Source organism: Uranotaenia lowii, chromosome 3, assembly GCF_029784155.1.
Source record: "Uranotaenia lowii strain MFRU-FL chromosome 3, ASM2978415v1, whole genome shotgun sequence".
NCBI lineage: Eukaryota > Metazoa > Arthropoda > Insecta > Diptera > Culicidae > Uranotaenia > Uranotaenia lowii.
Genome location: NC_073693.1, coordinates 175,657,822 through 175,676,580, shown reverse-complemented (window position 1 = coordinate 175,676,580; position 18,759 = coordinate 175,657,822). Strand labels below are relative to the sequence as shown.

Below are 18,759 nucleotides of genomic sequence, written 5' to 3'. Positions count from 1 at the left end.
AAAACCTTTATATGGAGGAACTGTACAACAAGCAGTTTAAATAACGTACAGAAACCGCTCTTGGAAAACGTATTCAGACAACCAAACTGTTTATATTACAGTTTTTCGAAGAGTAATCTTTTGTCTAAACGGTAAAAGTGAAAGTTATCAAACGATTCAATATAACGTTTTTTCCGACGATATCCAGAACCGTACGTCAATGGCGGTCTCACACACACATAGATGGGATTGTTTTGGAAATTTTCGGATCTTTGATATAAATTCAATTTTTTCATATTATCTTTATTGAACTTGGTTTACTTACAAACGAGGAGAATTAAAAACCGATTGAGATCTCATAGTTTGATGATTCTTGCAGGAAGATCATACCCGGCCATGGGCATAGCATATGAATCCTCGTAGCTCCAGCGCTACGAAATGCTGGAAAACCATCGGCACCCGGGTGATGAATAAGCGAGGAAGCTGAAATTATTTATGATCATTAATCTTTTTAACACATTCAGAATTTATTATGCTACTATACTTACGGTAATTTTTTCCGGTAGCTTCCTCAGAACGGAAAAATCGAAGCCGCGAAATAATCTGCCCCAGTAGAATCTTGAGTTCGGAGGGGCGAAAAATTGTTGTTGGATTTTTCGTTTCTCTTCAGTTGTGGCCAGTGGTGCCGACTAGAGCGATTTTTCAAAATTGTACCGATATGAAATTAAAATGTGAAAGTAAAAAAAGATTCATAGCTTTGTTGTTTCTAATACCGTACTTGTTTATGCCGAGTGTTGCACTGGGGCACCACTAGGTTGCTGTCAAACTGTTTGATTATTCGGACAGTGTTGCACTGGTTTTGACCTGGTGTTGCTATCAGACGGTAGTGCCCCGAAAATTTTGTCAGTGTAGCGAGAGAGCGTGTAAGTGAGTGAGATAGCAATACACTGGCGTCAATTTGTGTTTGTTTTTATCGAGTACTGATGAACACTGAAGGAGGGGAGAAAACCAAAACGGTATAAGTCGTCTTTTTGCATGCATACTACACAGCAAATTTGTAATTGCTTGTTGTTTCTATTTAACATGCATTATTTTTAACACAGAGAATTTTTAATGACAAATGAACAAAAAATGTAATGAAGTCCATAGATTCGTAAGGAAACTTTCATAATCATCTTGCATAATGAGCGTTGTCAAAAGCATCTTGTAAGGCCGATGACATAGTGAGAGCGAATTGGCGAACGCGATCAATGCGAATTCAAGCGTTGGAACAAATTGACATCCCCTTCGTCGCATTTAATGTCAGGTTTAAGTGATTCACTTACCTATCCCTCAAATGTGGTTCGCTGCTTTAATACGCATCCGCTGATTCGCATCGCATCGCTTGCACTATGCCATCGGCCCAAATCAAGAGCTGAATTTCGTTTAGCATAATGATAGTAAAAAATTTTTTTTCATAATTGTGTACTAATTTTGTACAAAACCAGCTGGCATCTTTGACCGGGCGTTTCGTTGATTTTGACGTGCGAGTGTGACAAGTATGACAGAAGGGATGAACACACGCTAACTTTTGGCTACCCCTTAAAGGCGTAAAATTGACCCGTTATTGAGAACCTCCATTATCTGTCAAATAAAGGGTCATTTTAACGGATCAATATTACCCCTTATTTTGAAAAGCTTGATTCCCTGCAAAAAGGGTAGTTTTGAATCTTGTCATAATTTCCAACGTTTCATTTGCGGTCGTGAATCGTGGTAAGTGTTTTATTATAATATATTTCATGAAAATTAAAATTTTAATTTGAATAATTCCCGCTACAGATGATCTTGGAACTAGGAAATGAATGTTCCATAACTTACTTTGCAGCACACATACGGCTTCTAATCGGCACTTCAACCCAGTGGATGTTGTCGGATACAAACGTAAGCTTTTTCCTACAAATTTATTAAGCAATTTTTATATTATAAAAGATTTATTTTCCTTTCAGTTATCATCATCTCGATACTACTACCGCTAGAAAAAGGTCCAGGGCAAACCATGGGAATTCCGGACAAAAAAAAATTTTCAACGGAGGACCAGGCATTTAAAAACTTCCTAAAATTATTATTCAACAATCTTATTCCAAACAATACATGATGTTTTCCTAAAAATAGTAAATCATTTAGTTTTATTTTGGTTAGACATTTCATAGCATCATTTTTTTTGCATTCCACAAGCCACTGCTAACATCTCTATCCAGCGCAAGCGTTTCAAATAAGGGGTAATTTTGACCCGCTAAGGCGTTATCATGCTGAGTACCCCTTAAAGGGTAGAGGGGCTTTATCCGAAAAAAGGAGTTCTCCCAGTCTTATCCAATAACGGGTCAAAAGTATTCGTTAAGGGGTAGCCAAAAGTTAGCGTGCAGTTTGTTTAACGGTTCGAGTTCAGTTATACGATTTAAGAAAAATTGAAGAAAATCGTTCATATCATTCGATCACCTTTTCAGATACCATCGCACGATTTCACATGAACGTTTATATTTCGTTGTTATCGTTGGCGAAGTAAAGTTTAGAAGAAAAGCTACGTCTACAGATACAATCACTATTTCTGAAACCGTAGATGTATTGTTGAGACTGTTTGAGATACGGTTTTTTAGTATGCGGGATATTAAAATCTTCCAACCGTTCAATTAATCGTCGATAATTTGCGATTTATATTTGTCGAGACTCTGCACGAAGTCCGAAAGATGTACTAACAGAAAAGTGTACCGGAAAAACCGCAACGAAAAAGAGGCAAAACGACCCACTAAAATTCTAAACCCTTTAAAATAAAAACGCTTACGACACGAACGGACATTGAACAGAACCAGACGTTACTTTGGACAACGAGGGATAAGTACTGGATGTTTCCGGGATTGGAGAGAAGGATTTGGGGAGAAAGAGAGTTTTGGATGGGATCGAGAGGAGTTCGATGGGTTCTTGGGCGGTTGCTGAAGGAGGGCTCGTTCACTTTGGTCTGGATCAGTAAAGAGACAACACAAAATTAGTCTCGTGATATTTAACAGCTATATTGTGCGCGTGCAAGTTAAAATTAAAGCCAAAAAGGTGGATTTATTCCCCAAAGTGAAAGCCAAAGTGAATAATATATTTCGGGGCACCTTTCGCCATTATCAAGTGTGCTCCCGGAATAGTGGCGATTTGTTAATTTTTCCTGGTGGACCCACAGTCTAAAATCGGTGTACCACCTTGACAAAGCCACGAGCCGTGTGTAACATATGTCGCATGTTACACGTGACATAAAGCACATCTGACGTCGAAACACAAAACTCGTCGGGAAGATCGCAGACGAAGCCAAACCGAAGTCGAGAATCGCCCGAAACTACATCCGAAACTGCACCATAACCAGACACGCTCGGACGGAGCGTCGTCATATCGTCGGAACCCAGGAAGAACCTCCCGACGCCTGCAGGCTGAGCCATGGTAACTCACCCCGTCTTTGAAGGTATGTTACGGAAAATGAACTCCTTTCTCCAATCCTCCTCTTCATCAATGGGCCCCAACGATCGTCGAGTTTAGTGGTACCACGTGGGTTTAAAATAAAAGTTTATAGAATGAAATTCTTCAACTTCTTAATCCAATTCGAATGAACCATATCTCTAGTTCCGTTGAGAATCCCTTTATCGTGTCCACCTTGAATTAATATTGTTGGTCGATTAGTCTTCCCGTGGTCGGATGCCGGCCCTGAGATAGTAAAATAGCTGAGCTAACGGGTAGCAGGGATTCGTCCCTACTTTCAGGTTGACGAAATAAATAAACAAAATTCGAAATTCGGAAAATCCGTAGAGGAAAACTGTACAAGACGCACCAGCGGGGTAAGATGGCCCATGCCATTATTTTTTTTCCAAAATACGTCAACTTAAGGCTGATTTTTTTCTTCATTTTTGTTGCGGCAAACAAGCTTCTCTATCATTTCTTAGGTGAAAATTTTATTACAACGACTAAAATTCTTAGAAACAGAAGTATAAATCGAATCTGCGTGAAACTTGTAATTTTTCATGACTAACATTTAAAGTTTTATGGCAAATCAGACTGCGCAGACTGATAAAATTTTAGCTTTCCTTTTTTCCAATCGTATTTCCCTTCGGATTACACTAGCGCCAAATAAGGGTTGACGGATTGAAATCCAACCTCGAGTTTAAACATTTTTCACTGTTACAAAACAGCCGCAACATACTGTATAGCAGATAAAATATCGAAAACTTGGCCATGATCACCACCAAATAGCATAATGACTTATTAAAAAACTGTAGGATTTTGTGTAGGTAGATGGTATCAATTGCTCATTGAATAACCTAAGACATTTTCAGTTATGTTTATTTTTCCATACATCTGATACAAGCCCAATTACACATCTATCAATGTACCCCGGGATTTCTTCGACGGTGGAGGTTCTGTTTTTTCTTTGATAACCGTTTCGTTAGATTTTCCACCCTTCCGTTCCAGCTGTTTTTCGATAATGCGGGCATTGTTGGCATAACTGTCGGCAACTTCACGGGCCTCGATTTCGTCCTCTTCCTCGTCGATAGTAGACACCGTAACGGAGCTGAATTTTCCCATATTCTTTGTGTGCTTCGTTACCATAACTTTCTTGGGTTCCAGCGAAGAGGCAGCAGCAACCGGTTTGAAGGATTCCGTTATTCGGGCATCGCTTTTCGATTTTACCAGTGCACGACGGATGATAAACGTAACCTGCGGATCATTATTATGTCGGTAATACAACGGGAGGCCGCATTTTTTGCACTTGAAGCGATGCTGTTTCTCGATACCCGCCTGTCGCCGAATGAAAACGGTTTCACCTGGTTCCGAGGTGATTTTATTAGCATGCTTGGCCGAATCGATGACACGAGCTCCGTCCAACTGTCGAAGGGGCAGTTTCTCAATGATACAATCTGAAATTGTTCAAGACCGTTTACAAAAAGAAAATTTTAATAATAGTGAGTCAGGAAAGCACAGCACTCATCAAAATTTATTGAAACTTTAGTTTAGACAATTTAAATATTTCTAATACTAAGAAATAATGATTTACTTACCAAGAATAAGACTCATCTGGCCACACAGGCAGTAGTAGATATTTAGCGGTCCGGTGTCATTATATTCTTCCTGATCCTTTGAATCAGAACACACAATACTTCTGGAAACGACTTTAGGCATTTTTAAATCAGTTTAAATTAATAAATCCTCAATAACTCGAAGTTGCTGCTGCTGCATAAGAAACGTAAATAATCGACACACACAAAGCATAAACATTCTGATTTTTTCTAGCAGTCTGCTCGATTTTTTTTATTTTGATAGCAATCAAAATCAAGAAGAAACGCAGTTTGAGCTATCGCCCAGTAGAGGTCTTCGTCGTTCGCACAACGGTTCAAAGTTCAAATTTACAAAAAAATCTCGAATGGTTTATGAAAATTTATTTATTATATTATATTATTATCAGGTATTATATTAAATAAGTTATAATATATAAGTTCAAATTTACAAAAAAAGAAAATCTTTGTGTTGATTCTAAATGAGTAAAATATGCTTTCAACAAAACAAAAAATCACTGGCTTCTTATGGAAAAATTAATCACAGTTAATATGTCTTTTAACCCTCATCCGCATAAGAGTGTCATTTTGACACTATTGCAAGTTTGAAGGCTTGTAACTTTTTTCAGAAGCTTCAAAATACAAAAAATTATTCGGGGACCCCAATGATTTCAAAGGTTCTTTATTATTGTATCTTTACTTTTTTTTATGGACGAACCCTGGAAGCCTGGACAAAAAAAAACTCCATTTTTCCGACTTAGAGTGTCAATTTGACACTCCAAAAGTAAAATCTATCTAAGTCGTTTGAATTATTATGAATTTCATATAAAACTTATATCAATAGAAGCCTTGTAATGTCAGTGAAATATGTTTAGAACATTAAACCATAGATATAGCTAAAGCTACTAGTTTTCTCGTTATTCAGCATGAAAGAAAAAAAAATCCGAAAAAACATGCATCAGGAAAACTGCTGTAGTTCATATATCACACGTCCAAAAAAATACTTATGCCTTATGCATATGAAAGCTGAAGTTAATGTCTACATCATGAAGCCAAGAAATATTTTTTAAATTTTTTTTTAATGAAATGTTCACAAAAAGTTTTAAAAAGTGATCTGAAAACCCTACTTTTCATTCGATTGCTAGTAAATACTGTTTGAGCGATGGTAGAGTTTTTGAAAAAAATATAACTACAAAATTTATAAAAATTCTAACATTTTGCTGTCTCTAGATTTTACATGCAACCGAAATTGAATTTACTGGAATTTTTCAAAGTTCACTACTTTGCGCGATTTTTTTTACAAATTTAAATTTCATCTTTTTTTGTGGTCCACCTTCAGGTTGTACCCGGATTTTCAGTGCTTTTATTTTGTTTGGACTAATCAAAAGTATATTCATTGGAAAGCAAATTTAATCTATACATTCTAGTGAGGTGCAACAATTCACGCTGTGAGATTTCACAAAAATATGAAAATTATAAACGTAAAATCATTCCTGAAATTCTAGAACCACGAGCAGCGCGTCCAACAAAACGTGTTTGTTTGCTCTCCGAGTAGGTACGGTGGGTGGTGATTCGGGCAGAGAGCAAAGCCGAGAGCCGAAATAATGATGCGTGTCGTGCGTTTCTTGGTTGGAAATTTTCTATTGACAGTAGTTCTCGTTTGCTAGTCACGGCACGCAACATTATTTCGGCTCTCGGCTTGGCTCTCTTCCAAAATCTGTACTATACCATCATAAGATAATCTTTAAGATCTTTCTTCCAATCTCTACCGAAGGCATGGCTAATTTGAAGTCTCTTCAATAAAGATCGATTTTGCCTTTAATAGACTAATAAAGAAAAAAAATGACTTACATGCAATGAAATGAATTCTTAAAATCCTTGGAAACTAAAATTATTCTTCTTTTCACTCGTCGCCAGATGTGGTATTTCCGGAATTTCTACTGACAGTAAAACACGTCTTTACAGTATAATGTATAATCGAAGAATGTATTTTCACTAAAAAGCCTTACTTTAATATATTACAACTGATGACCATGCTGACTTAGTGATCACAAGTAATCACCATACGCTTTTTTACATTTTAAGCTAAATTTCAGTTTCTCTGCAATAATTTAGTATAATTATTATTATAATTTAGTATAATTATTATTATAATTTATTAGAGACCTTTTAACCATCCGGGTCATTCGGGTCTGTAATTTAGTATAATGATATTGGAAATGTTTGAAACTGATAACGCTCATACGGCAAAGCTGTTATTTTATAAAAATCTATGTATTTCATAATTTTATGAATAAAACAAAAGTTAGGGTTACTGTATTAATGAATCAGTTCATCCATAAGAAAAACTTTATTCAATCTGTTTTGAGATCTTTAATTCTCTCTTAAGATTCGAAGTTTTAGTTATAAAATTCGTATTTTTCCCCAGTCCACCTGTTATTTAACTCTATTTGTACCGGAGGGGGTCAAATGACATTTTTTAAACTTCAAATTACTGTAACTCCTTTAAAAATTGTTTTTTCGCAAATTTTTCTTCATGACTATTTTTATTTTTAAAATGCACGTATTTTTTCATAAAAATATTTTTTTAAAGTTTGTAGGTTTCGAAATACGTATGTGGTATTAGACTCAGTCGATTTGAGGTAATTTTTGAATTTCTCAAACCCTGGGGTCTAAAAAGCTTCGTTTTGGTCCAAAACTCATCCATGATTTTTTGCAGAATTTTTAAGTAACATTTACATGAGTAAATTTGAACTTTTAGATTTGTATGGGAAAATTGAATATTTTGTACTGAAAAATCAACATCATTTTTGTTTCTTCTGTGGAATCGAGCCAGCTGAAGGGTTTTGTGCCAATTTATAAATTTCCTCTAGGAAATTTTTCGCTGAACAACTTTGTCGAAGATTATAACCTGTGTTAAAACTATATGCACAAGAAAGGCTATTTTATACCGGTTCTAGTGATGTAATTACATTGTCAATACGGTGCTTAACAAAAATCTGATAAATAAAATAGGCAATTAGCTTCTGAATTTTTAAAAGTCAGCACAAGTTCTTGCTTGGCAGACGGGCGCAGTGGGTGGCAATATCTCAAAGCCAATTCGCACACGAAGACGGATGAAAGGAAACGAGAAAAACAAACAAGCATTAGGGGCTGTCTATTAATGATGTCACGCAAAATTTGGAAAAAATTTACCCCTCCTCCCCTCTCCGTCACATATTGTCACAAATTCCGTAACCCCCCTTTTGTATTACGTCACGTTTCCCTAACCCCCCCCCTCCTGGAGTAAAATTTTAAACTCATAGAAATTTGATTAAAATGTTGCTTTTTTTAAATTCATCAGTTTTATTCAAAGAATTGAAAAAAGGTTAACAACTTTTAACAAGCCTTCAATCATTGGTTAAAACACATTTCAATCATGAGTCCAAGGATTATGTAGATATGGAATGTCATCAATGACCAAATCTCTATCCAACCATCCAAATCTAGTTCCTCTTCTTCAATCCATTCGCAATCCAAATCTTCTCCACAGGTTAGAATAGCCAAGTAATCCTGTTCACGTTTTGCCACAATTTAAGTGGGAAGGACTTTTCTGAGTGTTGCAGTGAAAGTGTTCTTGCGAACTTTCTTATGCTAATAAAATTTACAAAAAGTGATTACGTGAGTATTATTATTCATTAAATGAATGGTGCAAGTATAGTTTTATTGAATTTAGGATAAAATTATTTGTTATTGTTTAGCTGCGTTTTTTTATTGTAATGATAAGTGATGTCACGCTCAAGCTGGCCCCCCCTCCCCTCCATGTCACAAATTGTCACAAAAATCAAAACCTCCCCTCCCCCCTCTAGCGCGTGACATCATTTATGGACGGCCCCTTAGCGCAATATTCTGGTTTTACTATCAGAAAAATATTTATCAGAATTTTGTAAAGCTTTGCACCGCCAATATAATTACATCACTAGAACCGGTATGAAATGGCCTTTCTTGTGCATATAGTTTTATTGTCCAAATCTTGCGTTAAAATACTCAAAATTCATTGCAAAGCAAAATTTAGGTGAAAGAATAGTCTCAGAAAATGCAGATTGATAAAACTTCCTAAAAAAGCATCCTTTAAATAACCGTCAAGAATTCTGTATTTCGTGTTTTATAAATCTAAAGATGCCAAAATGTCACAAATTACGTCAACTTTCAAATTCACCTTTCAAAAAATTTCTACTGTGACTAGGACAGTTTTGGCGGTTGATTCTTTAAAAAGTACGTTTTTACACCACTTTTCTAGACTTTTGGTGGCCATGATCATAAAAAAATTTAAAAAAATATTTCCATATGCGCAACATAAAGCTTTTAACTTCAGCTTTTCCAGGCACTAAGTGAATTTTTCTTCGAGCATTTATTAACAGACTTACAGTCTTTTCCCCGCAGCATATTTTTCGGACTTTATTTCTTAGACTCCGAATAACTTTAAAACCGATGTTTGTAGCTCAATACTGACTGAAAACTATATTTGAGTCACGTTACAAGCTTTCCAAAAATATAAATTTTGTAAAAATCGGTTAAGAAACAAGAGAGTTTTAGCGAAACCTGTTAGGGGTCATTTGACCCCTGGCGGTATAAATAGGTATATACAGAGTGCCGGTATGTTTAGTGTTAAGGATGGATTTATTTTACAAACATTATGGGAGCATACATGAAATTCTGGGACTGAGCGAAGTCCGTTGGCCTAACACTGGAGAACACAAGACACAATCCGGGCAAGTCCTGCTTTACTCTGGCATACGAGGAGATCATGCTACTCGGGAAGGAGGAGGAGTTGGTTTCCGGTTAAGCCCGCAGGCCCATGCGGCCCTCATAAGATGGGAACCGATAAACGAAAGAATAATCGGTTACAATGGTCCAGTGTTATGCGCCAACTGACGTTGCCGACTTGCAGGAGAAAGAGCAGTTTTACAGTCAACTGAACAGCGTGGTTGAGAGAATTCCGAAGGGTGACATTCAAATCCATTTGGGCGACTTCAACGCAAAGATTGGCTCCGACAATCAGGACCTTGAGCGCATCATGGGGCGCCATGGTCTAGGACAGATGAGCGAAAACGGAGAGCTGTTTGTAGAATTTTGTGGCAACAACAACATGGTGATCGGTGGATCGCTCTTCCCCCATCGACCAGCACATAAGAAAAAATCAAATTGACCACATCTCCATCAGTCGAAAATGGAGAAGGAGCCTTCTTGATGTCCGCAATAAACGAAGCGCAGTCACTTCCATCTGTACCGTTGAGCCGTCAACACGTACGCCGGAGCATCGTATCGTTGCTGTGTACCTGCAGGAACATTTTACATTATTTATTTTTTCCTTACCTGTATTTCAATCAGCACTTTTCAGTGCTAAAATTATTTTCATTTTCTTTTATTCATATTTTCTCTTTTCTTTCCAGCATGGGGAAGTCTTCGGCCGGCTCAAGGGCCGGAAGAAAACGGATTGCTGAACCTAATCCAGGGCCATCTGCCAAAAAAGTTGAAATTTCCAATTCATTCGATGTCCTTCATAACATTGGTGATGAGGAAATATTCATATTTAATTCTGATAAGAGTACTAAGAAACCTTCTTCTTCTTATACTCTTAAAAACGAAAAGATTCCACCAATAACGGTCACGATTCCTGACTTCAATGCCTTTCGAAAAGAAATCGTCACTTCCGTCAAGGATGTGAAGATTTCTTTTCAGATCGGTCGAAGGGGAACTGCTCGTATATTGGCGGAATCTTTTAATGATTTTCAAAAGGTTTTAAATTATTTGAATAATAAAAAACACCAATTTTTTACGTACGACACTAGAGGTGATCGTCCTTTTAAAGTTGTACTTCGTGGTCTCACCGGCGATCAGACACCGGATGAGATCACAAATGAATTAAATTCTTTGTTAGGTTTTTCTCCAATTCAAGTAATTCAAATGAGGAAAAGAACCAACACGAATAATACCAGTAGTGTTGGTTTTGCTCCTGAACTTTATTTGATCCATTTTAAAAAGGATCAGGTTAATAATCTGCAAATTCTTGAAAAGGCTCGTCTTATGTTTCATTGTCGAGTCAAATTCGAACCTTTTCGTAAATCTTCTACCAATTTTTTACAAAACATTACGCAATGTCGTCGTTGTCAAGCTTTTTGTCATGGCACTAAAAACTGTAGAATGAATGCCAGATGCATGTTTTGCGGCTCATTCGATCATGAAAAATCTAAATGCCTTTTTGGTGGTGATAAGCCAAAAACAGAATTTTTTAAGTGTGCGAATTGCGCAGGTAATCACTCCTCGAATTCGCTAGATTGTCCCATCAGGGCAAAAATTATTGCTTCTAGGAAAAATCCCAAAGTTTCCAGAAAAGTTTCTTCTCCTCCTTCCTCTTTTTCGTCTTCACACGTCGGGCCGGCAAACAACCTGCCTGTTCGCGGTCAGCCTCGGTCGACATTGGAATCACGGCTGGGTAATACCCGAAGTGATTTTAATGTTACCTGGGCTGATTCTGCGCCACAGACTCGTTGTTTATCGTTCTCAGAGGTGGTTGAAAATGGGATTCCCTCTTCAGGTTTAACTAATAAAAATGGGAAAAAACCAAGTCTCAACGTTCATGCGAAGGCTTGGGAAAATCCCCGAAATTCAAATACTTGTTCTTCTCCTTCATTTTCTGATCCTAACAATTTTGTTGATTTGGGTGAGATTACTGAGGAAAAATTAAAATTTTTGCATCAAAATTTAATGGAAATGATGCAACTTATGTTGAAAGCAAATTCAATGTTTGAAGCTTTCCAAACTTCTTTTAATTATGCTAACAAAATTATTATGACTTTACGATTCCCTCATGGATCCAAATAGATGTTTAAACATTATGAATTGGAACGCTAGATCTTTGCTGGCTAACCAAGATGAATTCTTTTTATTTTTGAAAACTCAAAACATACATATTGCTGCCATCACTGAAACTTTTTTAAAGCCAGACAATAACTTGAAAAGCAATGCTTTCTTTAAAATTTTACGAAATGATCGACTTGATCGACAAGGTGGGGGTGTAGCTATTGTCATCAATAGTCGTCTCAAATTTAGACTTCTTCCTTCTTTCAATACAAAAGTCTTAGAAACAATTGGAATTGAATTAGAAACTTCTATGGGGAAAATTATAATTGTTGCCGCATATTTGCCTTTCCAATGTAGCGGTGAACAGAAAAATTTTTTGAAGGGAGATTTACAAAAACTCACCAGAAATAAATCTAAATTTTTTATTATTGGTGACTTTAATGCAAAACACCGATCTTGGAATAATATTTCATCAAATTCAAATGGGAATATTTTGTTTAATGACTGCTCTGCAGGTTATTATACTGTTGAATATCCTAATGGGCATACTTGTTTTTCTTCAATTAGAAATCCCTCCACAATTGATTTGGTTCTAACGGATTTAGGCGAGCATTGTAGTCAATTAGTTACTCATGCGGACCTCGATTCAGACCACCTTCCAGTAACATTTTCTATATCTCAAAGTCCCATTGAAAACCCTTTAAAATCAACTTTTAATTTTCAAAAGGCTAACTGGGAGCGATATATGAATTTTATTGAACGTAATTTAGATGTAAACGTTCCATTGAATTCAATAGAAGATATTGATTTGGCTGTAGAAAATTTGACAACTTCAATAGTCAATGCTAGAGCCGCTTCAATACCTAAAGTTAAACATAAATTTAATCAACCTTTAATTGATGATGATCTTCAGTTTTTGATACGACTGAAAAACATTCGTCGACGCCAATATCAACGTACTAGGGATCCTTATTTGAAATTAATTTATTGCGACCTTCAAAAAGAGATCAAACGTCGTTTAAATTTCATTCGTAATGAAAATTTTGCTAAAGCAGTAGAGGATATAAAACCCTACTCAAAGCCATTTTGGAAATTAACTAAAATTTTGAAAAAGCCCCAGAAGCCAATTCCTACTTTGAAAGATGGGGATAAACTTCTTTTAACTAATTCAGAAAAGGCTCAAAAATTAGCCCAACAATTTGAGTCTGCTCATGATTTTAATTTAAACGTTGTAAGTCCAATTGATGCTCAAATTTCCCTAGAATTTGATGATATTCTTTCCAAGCAAAATGTGTTTGAAAGTTCTTGTGAGACAAATATTGATGAACTTAAATTGATTTTCAAAAAATTTAAAAATATGAAAGCTCCAGGGGAAGATGGGATTTTCTATATTCTTATTAAAAAGTTGCCTGAAAGCACTTTAAATTTTTTAGTTAAAATCTTCAACAAATGTTTTCATTTGGCTTATTTTCCCAATAAATGGAAAAATGCCAAAATAACTCCAATTTTGAAACCTGGAAAAAGTGCTTCAGAGCCTTCAAGTTATCGACCAATTAGTTTGCTTTCTTCTTTAAGTAAACTATTTGAGAGAGTTATTTTGAATAGAATGATGATTCACATTAATCAGAATTCTATTTTCCCTGATGAACAATTTGGTTTTCGTCATGGACATTCTACTACACATCAACTTTTGAGTGTAACTAATATGATTAACGCTAGCAAATCTGAAGGTTATTCAACTGGTGTTGCTCTTCTTGATATTGAAAAAGCTTTTGACAGTGTTTGGCACAAAGGTTTAGTAGCTAAATTAGCTCGATTTGATTTTCCTGTATATCTCACCAAAATTATTCAAAATTATTTGACTAGCCGAACCTTACAAGTAAGCTATCAAAATTCATGCTCTGAAAGGACACCCATTAGAGCTGGTGTCCCTCAGGGTAGTATACTTGGGCCAATTTTATATAATATTTTTACTTCTGATCTTCCTGATGTTCCAGAAGGAAAAGGTAGAAGATTATTTGCTGATGACACTTTGCTTTCAGCCAAAGGTCGAAATTTACGGGTGGTACGCAGTAGATTGCAACAAAATTTAAATTCCTTTTTGAATTACTTGAAAATGTGGAAAATTTCTCCTAACGCTTCCAAAACTCAACTTATTTTATTTCCCCATAAGCCAAGAGCAAATTTTTTAAAACCTAATGAAAATCATTCCATAACTTTTAATGGGGTTTCATTAGAATGGTCTGATCACGTGAAGTACTTGGGACTTACACTTGATCGGAATCTTACTTTTAAAAATCACATTGAAGATATTCAATCTAAATGTAATAAATACACTAAATCTCTTTATTCTCTCATCAACAGGAAATCCCGGTTGTGTCTGCGAAATAAAATGCTCATCTACAAACAAGTTTTCCGACCAGCGATCATGTATGCAGTTCCGATTTGGTCTAGCTGCTGCGCGACGAGGAAGAAAGCCATCCAGAGGATTCAGAACAAGGTTCTGAAAATGATTTTGCGGCTTCCACCTTGGCACAGCACCGAAGATCTTCATCGGATTGCGGGCATTGAATCGATCGAAGAGATGGCCAACAAAATCATCTCCAACTTCAGAGGCAAATCGATGCAGTCTTCCATCGCAGAGATTCGTTCTCTTTATGTTTAGTTTAATTTTAAGATAGTGTTTAGTTTTAAGTATAAAATATTTTTGCTATTACAGGATGTTCTCCTACATTAAAAACTTGATTGCGCTCAGCAAATTTAAATCTTATAAATAAATTTTTATAATCTAGTTACTTATAGGGCTATGAACAGTTCATTATTGAGCTGAACACCTAGTTTAATGCAATAATGTAATATAAGTGTAATGATGATTTGATACAAATAAAGACATATTTAAAAAAAAAAAAAAAAAACGAAGCGCAGACATTGCATCTGACCATCACCTCGTCCTTGGCGAGATACGACTGAGAGTTGCGCGTGTCCAACGGCGCGAGGAGAAAGTCGGGTGTCGATACGACGTCCGCCGGTTGGAGAATCCAGAGGTGAAAAGGGCATACGTTGAACAGCTAGAATCCCGAGCTTCGGAGCTGCCGACAGACGGAATAGTCGAAGAACAGTGGTGTGGAATCAAGAATGCCTTTATCACGACGAGCCATGGTACCCTCGGTAAAGTTTGTGGAAGAAGCAGTGAATGGATGTCGGATGAAACTTGGAGGATGGTCGATGATCGGAGAAAGACGAAAGTCGGAGTTGAGCAGGCATGTACCGGGTCAGCCAAAGCAGCCGCCCGCTTACGATATGCGGAGCTGGAAAAGGCAGTTAAACGAGCTTGTAGACGAGACAAGAGAGCCTGGACAAACTCCCTAGCCGAAGAGGGAGAAAGAGCCGCCGCCAATGGAGATATCCGATAACTTTATGACATTTCACGCCGCCTCAGTGGTGCAAGGACTAATGCAAGAATGCCGCTAAAAGACCGAGCAGGTCAGTTATTGACCGATCGAACAGATCAGCTCAAACGATGGACTGAGCACTTCGAACAACTTTTCCGAGTCACGAATAGCGATGGCCAACAGAATCTGCAGCTCGAAGCGCCAACAGTAAGTCGCATAAATGGCGTCAACTCGGAAGCGCCTTCGCTGGCTGAAATAGAAGCGGCAATCAAAAACATGAAATCCAACAAAGCACCTGGGATCGATTGCATCTCTGCTGAAATGCTGAAAGCTGACCCTGCCCTATCAGCACAAATGTTGCACCGTCTTTTCGCTGACATCTGGGATACTGCAACATTCCCGGCCGACTGGATGCAGGGTATCCTCGTAAAGGTCCCGAAGAAAGGAGACCTGACAGAGTGCGGTAACTGGCGAGGCATAACGTTGATCTGTACAACCCTCAAAGTACTCTGCAAAGTGATTCTGAACAGGATCCAGGAGAAAATAGACGCTACACTCCGACGGCAACAAGCTGGATTCCGATCTCGACGATCATGTGTGGACCACATCACAACGCTACGAATCATACTGGAACAAATCAACGAATTCCAGGACTCGTTGGTGTTCGTTGATTTCGAAAAAGCATTCGACCGACTTAACCATGAAAACATCTGGGCGGCTCTAAGGCGACGAGGGGTCCCAGAGAAACTAGTCCATCTCATAGAAGCACAGTATGAGGCATTTTCGTGCAAGGTCTTGCACGACGGTGTCTTGTCCGAACCAATCCCGGTAACTGCTGGAGTGAGACAAGGATGTATTCTATCACCGCTACTTTTTCTAATCGTAATGGATGAGATTTTGATTGGATCGATTGACTGTGCACCGAACCGAGGATTGCCGTGGAATCCTTCAACAATGGAGCAACTGAACGACCTTGACCTGGCTGATGATATTGTTTTGCTCGCCCAAACACAACCAGATATGCAGAGCAAACTCGACGACCTCACCGAAGGTTCCAAGGCAGCAGGTCTCAAAGTCAATGTCGGAAAGACCAAGTCGATGGAGATCAACACAGGAAATCCCTCCAGTTTCATGGTAGCTGGGCAACAAGTTGAGAAAGTGGAGTGCTTCCAGTATCTTGGTAGCCAGATTACGCCTGATGGTGGTACCAGAAAAGACATCGAAACACGGATCAGAAAGGCCCGATTTGCATTTGCGAGTCTCCGAAACATCTGGCGGTCACGCCAGATCTCTCTACGAACAAAAATCCGAATCTTCAACTCAAACGTCAAATCCGTATTGCTGTACGGGTGCGAAACTTGGTGCACATATGCGGTAACGACGCGAAAACTGCAAGTATTTGTAAACCGCTGCCTGCGGAATATCATCCGCGCTTGGTGGCCTGGCAACTGGATCTCAAATGACGAACTACATCGCCGGTGTCATCAAAAGGCGCTAGAAAACGAGATTCGGGAACGTAAGTGGAGATGGATTGGGCACACGCTGCGAAAAGATGAAAACGACATTTGCAGAGAGGCGCTAGATTGGAATCCAGAAGGTCATCGAAGAAGAGGCAGATCCAGAAATTCGTGGCGGCGAAGCCTAGCCGCTGAAATCGGAACTGTCGACGAGAATCTTGACTGGGACCAGGTGAAGACGCTGGCTCCGGATCGTCAACAGTGGAGGTCTTTTACCACGGCCCTATGCACCGGAGGATCGGCGCGGGATCATTAAGTAAGTAAGTATGGGGGCATACAAAACACTCTCTTATTCCACTTTCTAATCATTAAAGCTTTAATTTGCGGTATTGCTTATTCCGATGTTTATGTTCCCCAGACAACCATTTGGTGGGTATTTCGAATTTGCAACGCAAATATACATGCAAATATACCTGTAAACATATCGTATATAATGTAGCAAAACCAGTATATACGTATCATTTTGGAGGTCATATAGGTACATTAGCAAACATATTCTTGATTTGGATTGTATTAAATTACGATTTGCACGACTTGTCATGCGCATCATTTACGACTACCCTGATTCTTTTTGGAATATACTTTGAAAATTTACATCATCATATAGATGATTGAGGTTGTAATATACGACATTTTTCGTAACAATATGGAAAGTTTGAAGACTTATTTGGTCGTCTTTTGCGACTTGAGTGCAGGGCTCTCATTTTCCGTCAGTTAAATAAAAATAAGATTATTTTTTTTTATACTTTAAACCAATCAGTTTATTCATCCATAAAAATAATAAAATAAGATTATTTCAAAGAAATGCGTTTTTGCTGTCAAATTCAAGTTTATATCGTACAAATTTATTATTTGCATGATTTCTGATTTTTTTTGTTAGTACCTGGACTTGATCCCCTGACCATACGATCTGCAGCTCATGATGGTTCCTCGACGCTATCTGGAATATATATATTCAAGAGGATTTGCTTCAAAGACATTAAACCAAAAGCAAATCGTATATTTCTATAACTTAAATCTTTCAAATCGTAGAACACGTCATCGATGATCTAAAAATAGACCAACATTTTGAAGCCTCCTTTAATTTGATTCCAATCATCGATGTCCCATTATCATAAACGATTTTATTGAACTTTTTTGTATTCTTTTACGATTGTCAGCAAATACGTTTTACGAAAATTAGACATGCGAATTAATTTGCAAAGGTATACGTTTGCATGCACATTATTACGAATCAATGTAGTTATATACGTTTTTTATTTCGAATTATTTTATGCATAGCACGACAAAATCTCTCAGTCACGGCTGATCACCGTATATCGGTCGTTTCACGGATTTTTTGCGAATTGTCGTACACAAAGGTCGAGTTCATATGCACATAAATACGAGTCTCTCTTCTTGTCGTAATAAAATCATGCAATGCTTTTAAATACGATAAAGAATATGCATGGACCGCACATTGTAGGTGCAGATATACGAAAATGAGTATAAATAACATTCTATACGATGTAATCTGTAAAAGAAAATACGACTTCTGGTTGTCTGGGTCATATGAATAAGAAACAAAAATCACCCAAGTTTTTGTTTTGGGTTTTTTTACGTAAAGTATCAAAACCATGTATGAATTTTTGATTTTTCTGACTTTTTTCAAAGCATATTACCTTCTAAATAGAATGATTAGATATGTTGTATTACCAGTACGGCTGTAGGCGCATTTAACTCGCTAGGCGCATTTAGGAACACTTTCCCCTACCTACCAATTTCACGTCCTCTGTTGGTTGCCAATGTCTTTGGTTTGATTTGCCAGCGCGATGAAAACATGAATGGATCTTCCCCTGGGTGTAGAGCAGATAAAAAAAAAACACTTTCGTGTTTGTATTTTTCCGCCTCTATTCTTTTGAATCCTACAAAGTCCTATCGCGACTAGTTTCGTTTCCTATTTAGCCTTTTACCGTATTCAGTTGCGTA

The 18,759-nt window shown here is 37.5% G+C and overlaps 1 protein-coding gene across 1 annotated transcript; it reads right to left on the bottom strand.

Annotated features, from left to right (window-relative positions):
* Positions 1-4,286: 4,286 nt before the first annotated feature.
* LOC129758671 (STING ER exit protein) lies at positions 4,287-5,235 on the bottom strand. Its single transcript, XM_055756249.1, has 2 exons — positions 5,046-5,235; positions 4,287-4,904 (listed from the first exon to the last, which is right to left on the bottom strand). Exons 1-2 carry the CDS (start codon positions 5,164-5,166, stop codon positions 4,360-4,362), a joined length of 666 nt encoding a protein of 221 aa, XP_055612224.1. The 5' UTR covers positions 5,167-5,235; the 3' UTR covers positions 4,287-4,359.
* Between the last annotated feature and the right edge of the window lie 13,524 nt (positions 5,236-18,759).

Excerpts from the sequence above, each read along its gene's own strand:
- LOC129758671 (XM_055756249.1), bottom strand. The coding sequence starts at position 5,166 with ATGCCTAAAGTCGTTTCCAGAAGTATTGTGTGTTCTGATTCAAAGGAT. Across the intron at positions 4,905-5,045 it reads CCAGATGAGTCTTATTCTTG|ATTGTATCATTGAGAAACTG; the intron begins GTAAGTAAATCA and ends GAACAATTTCAG.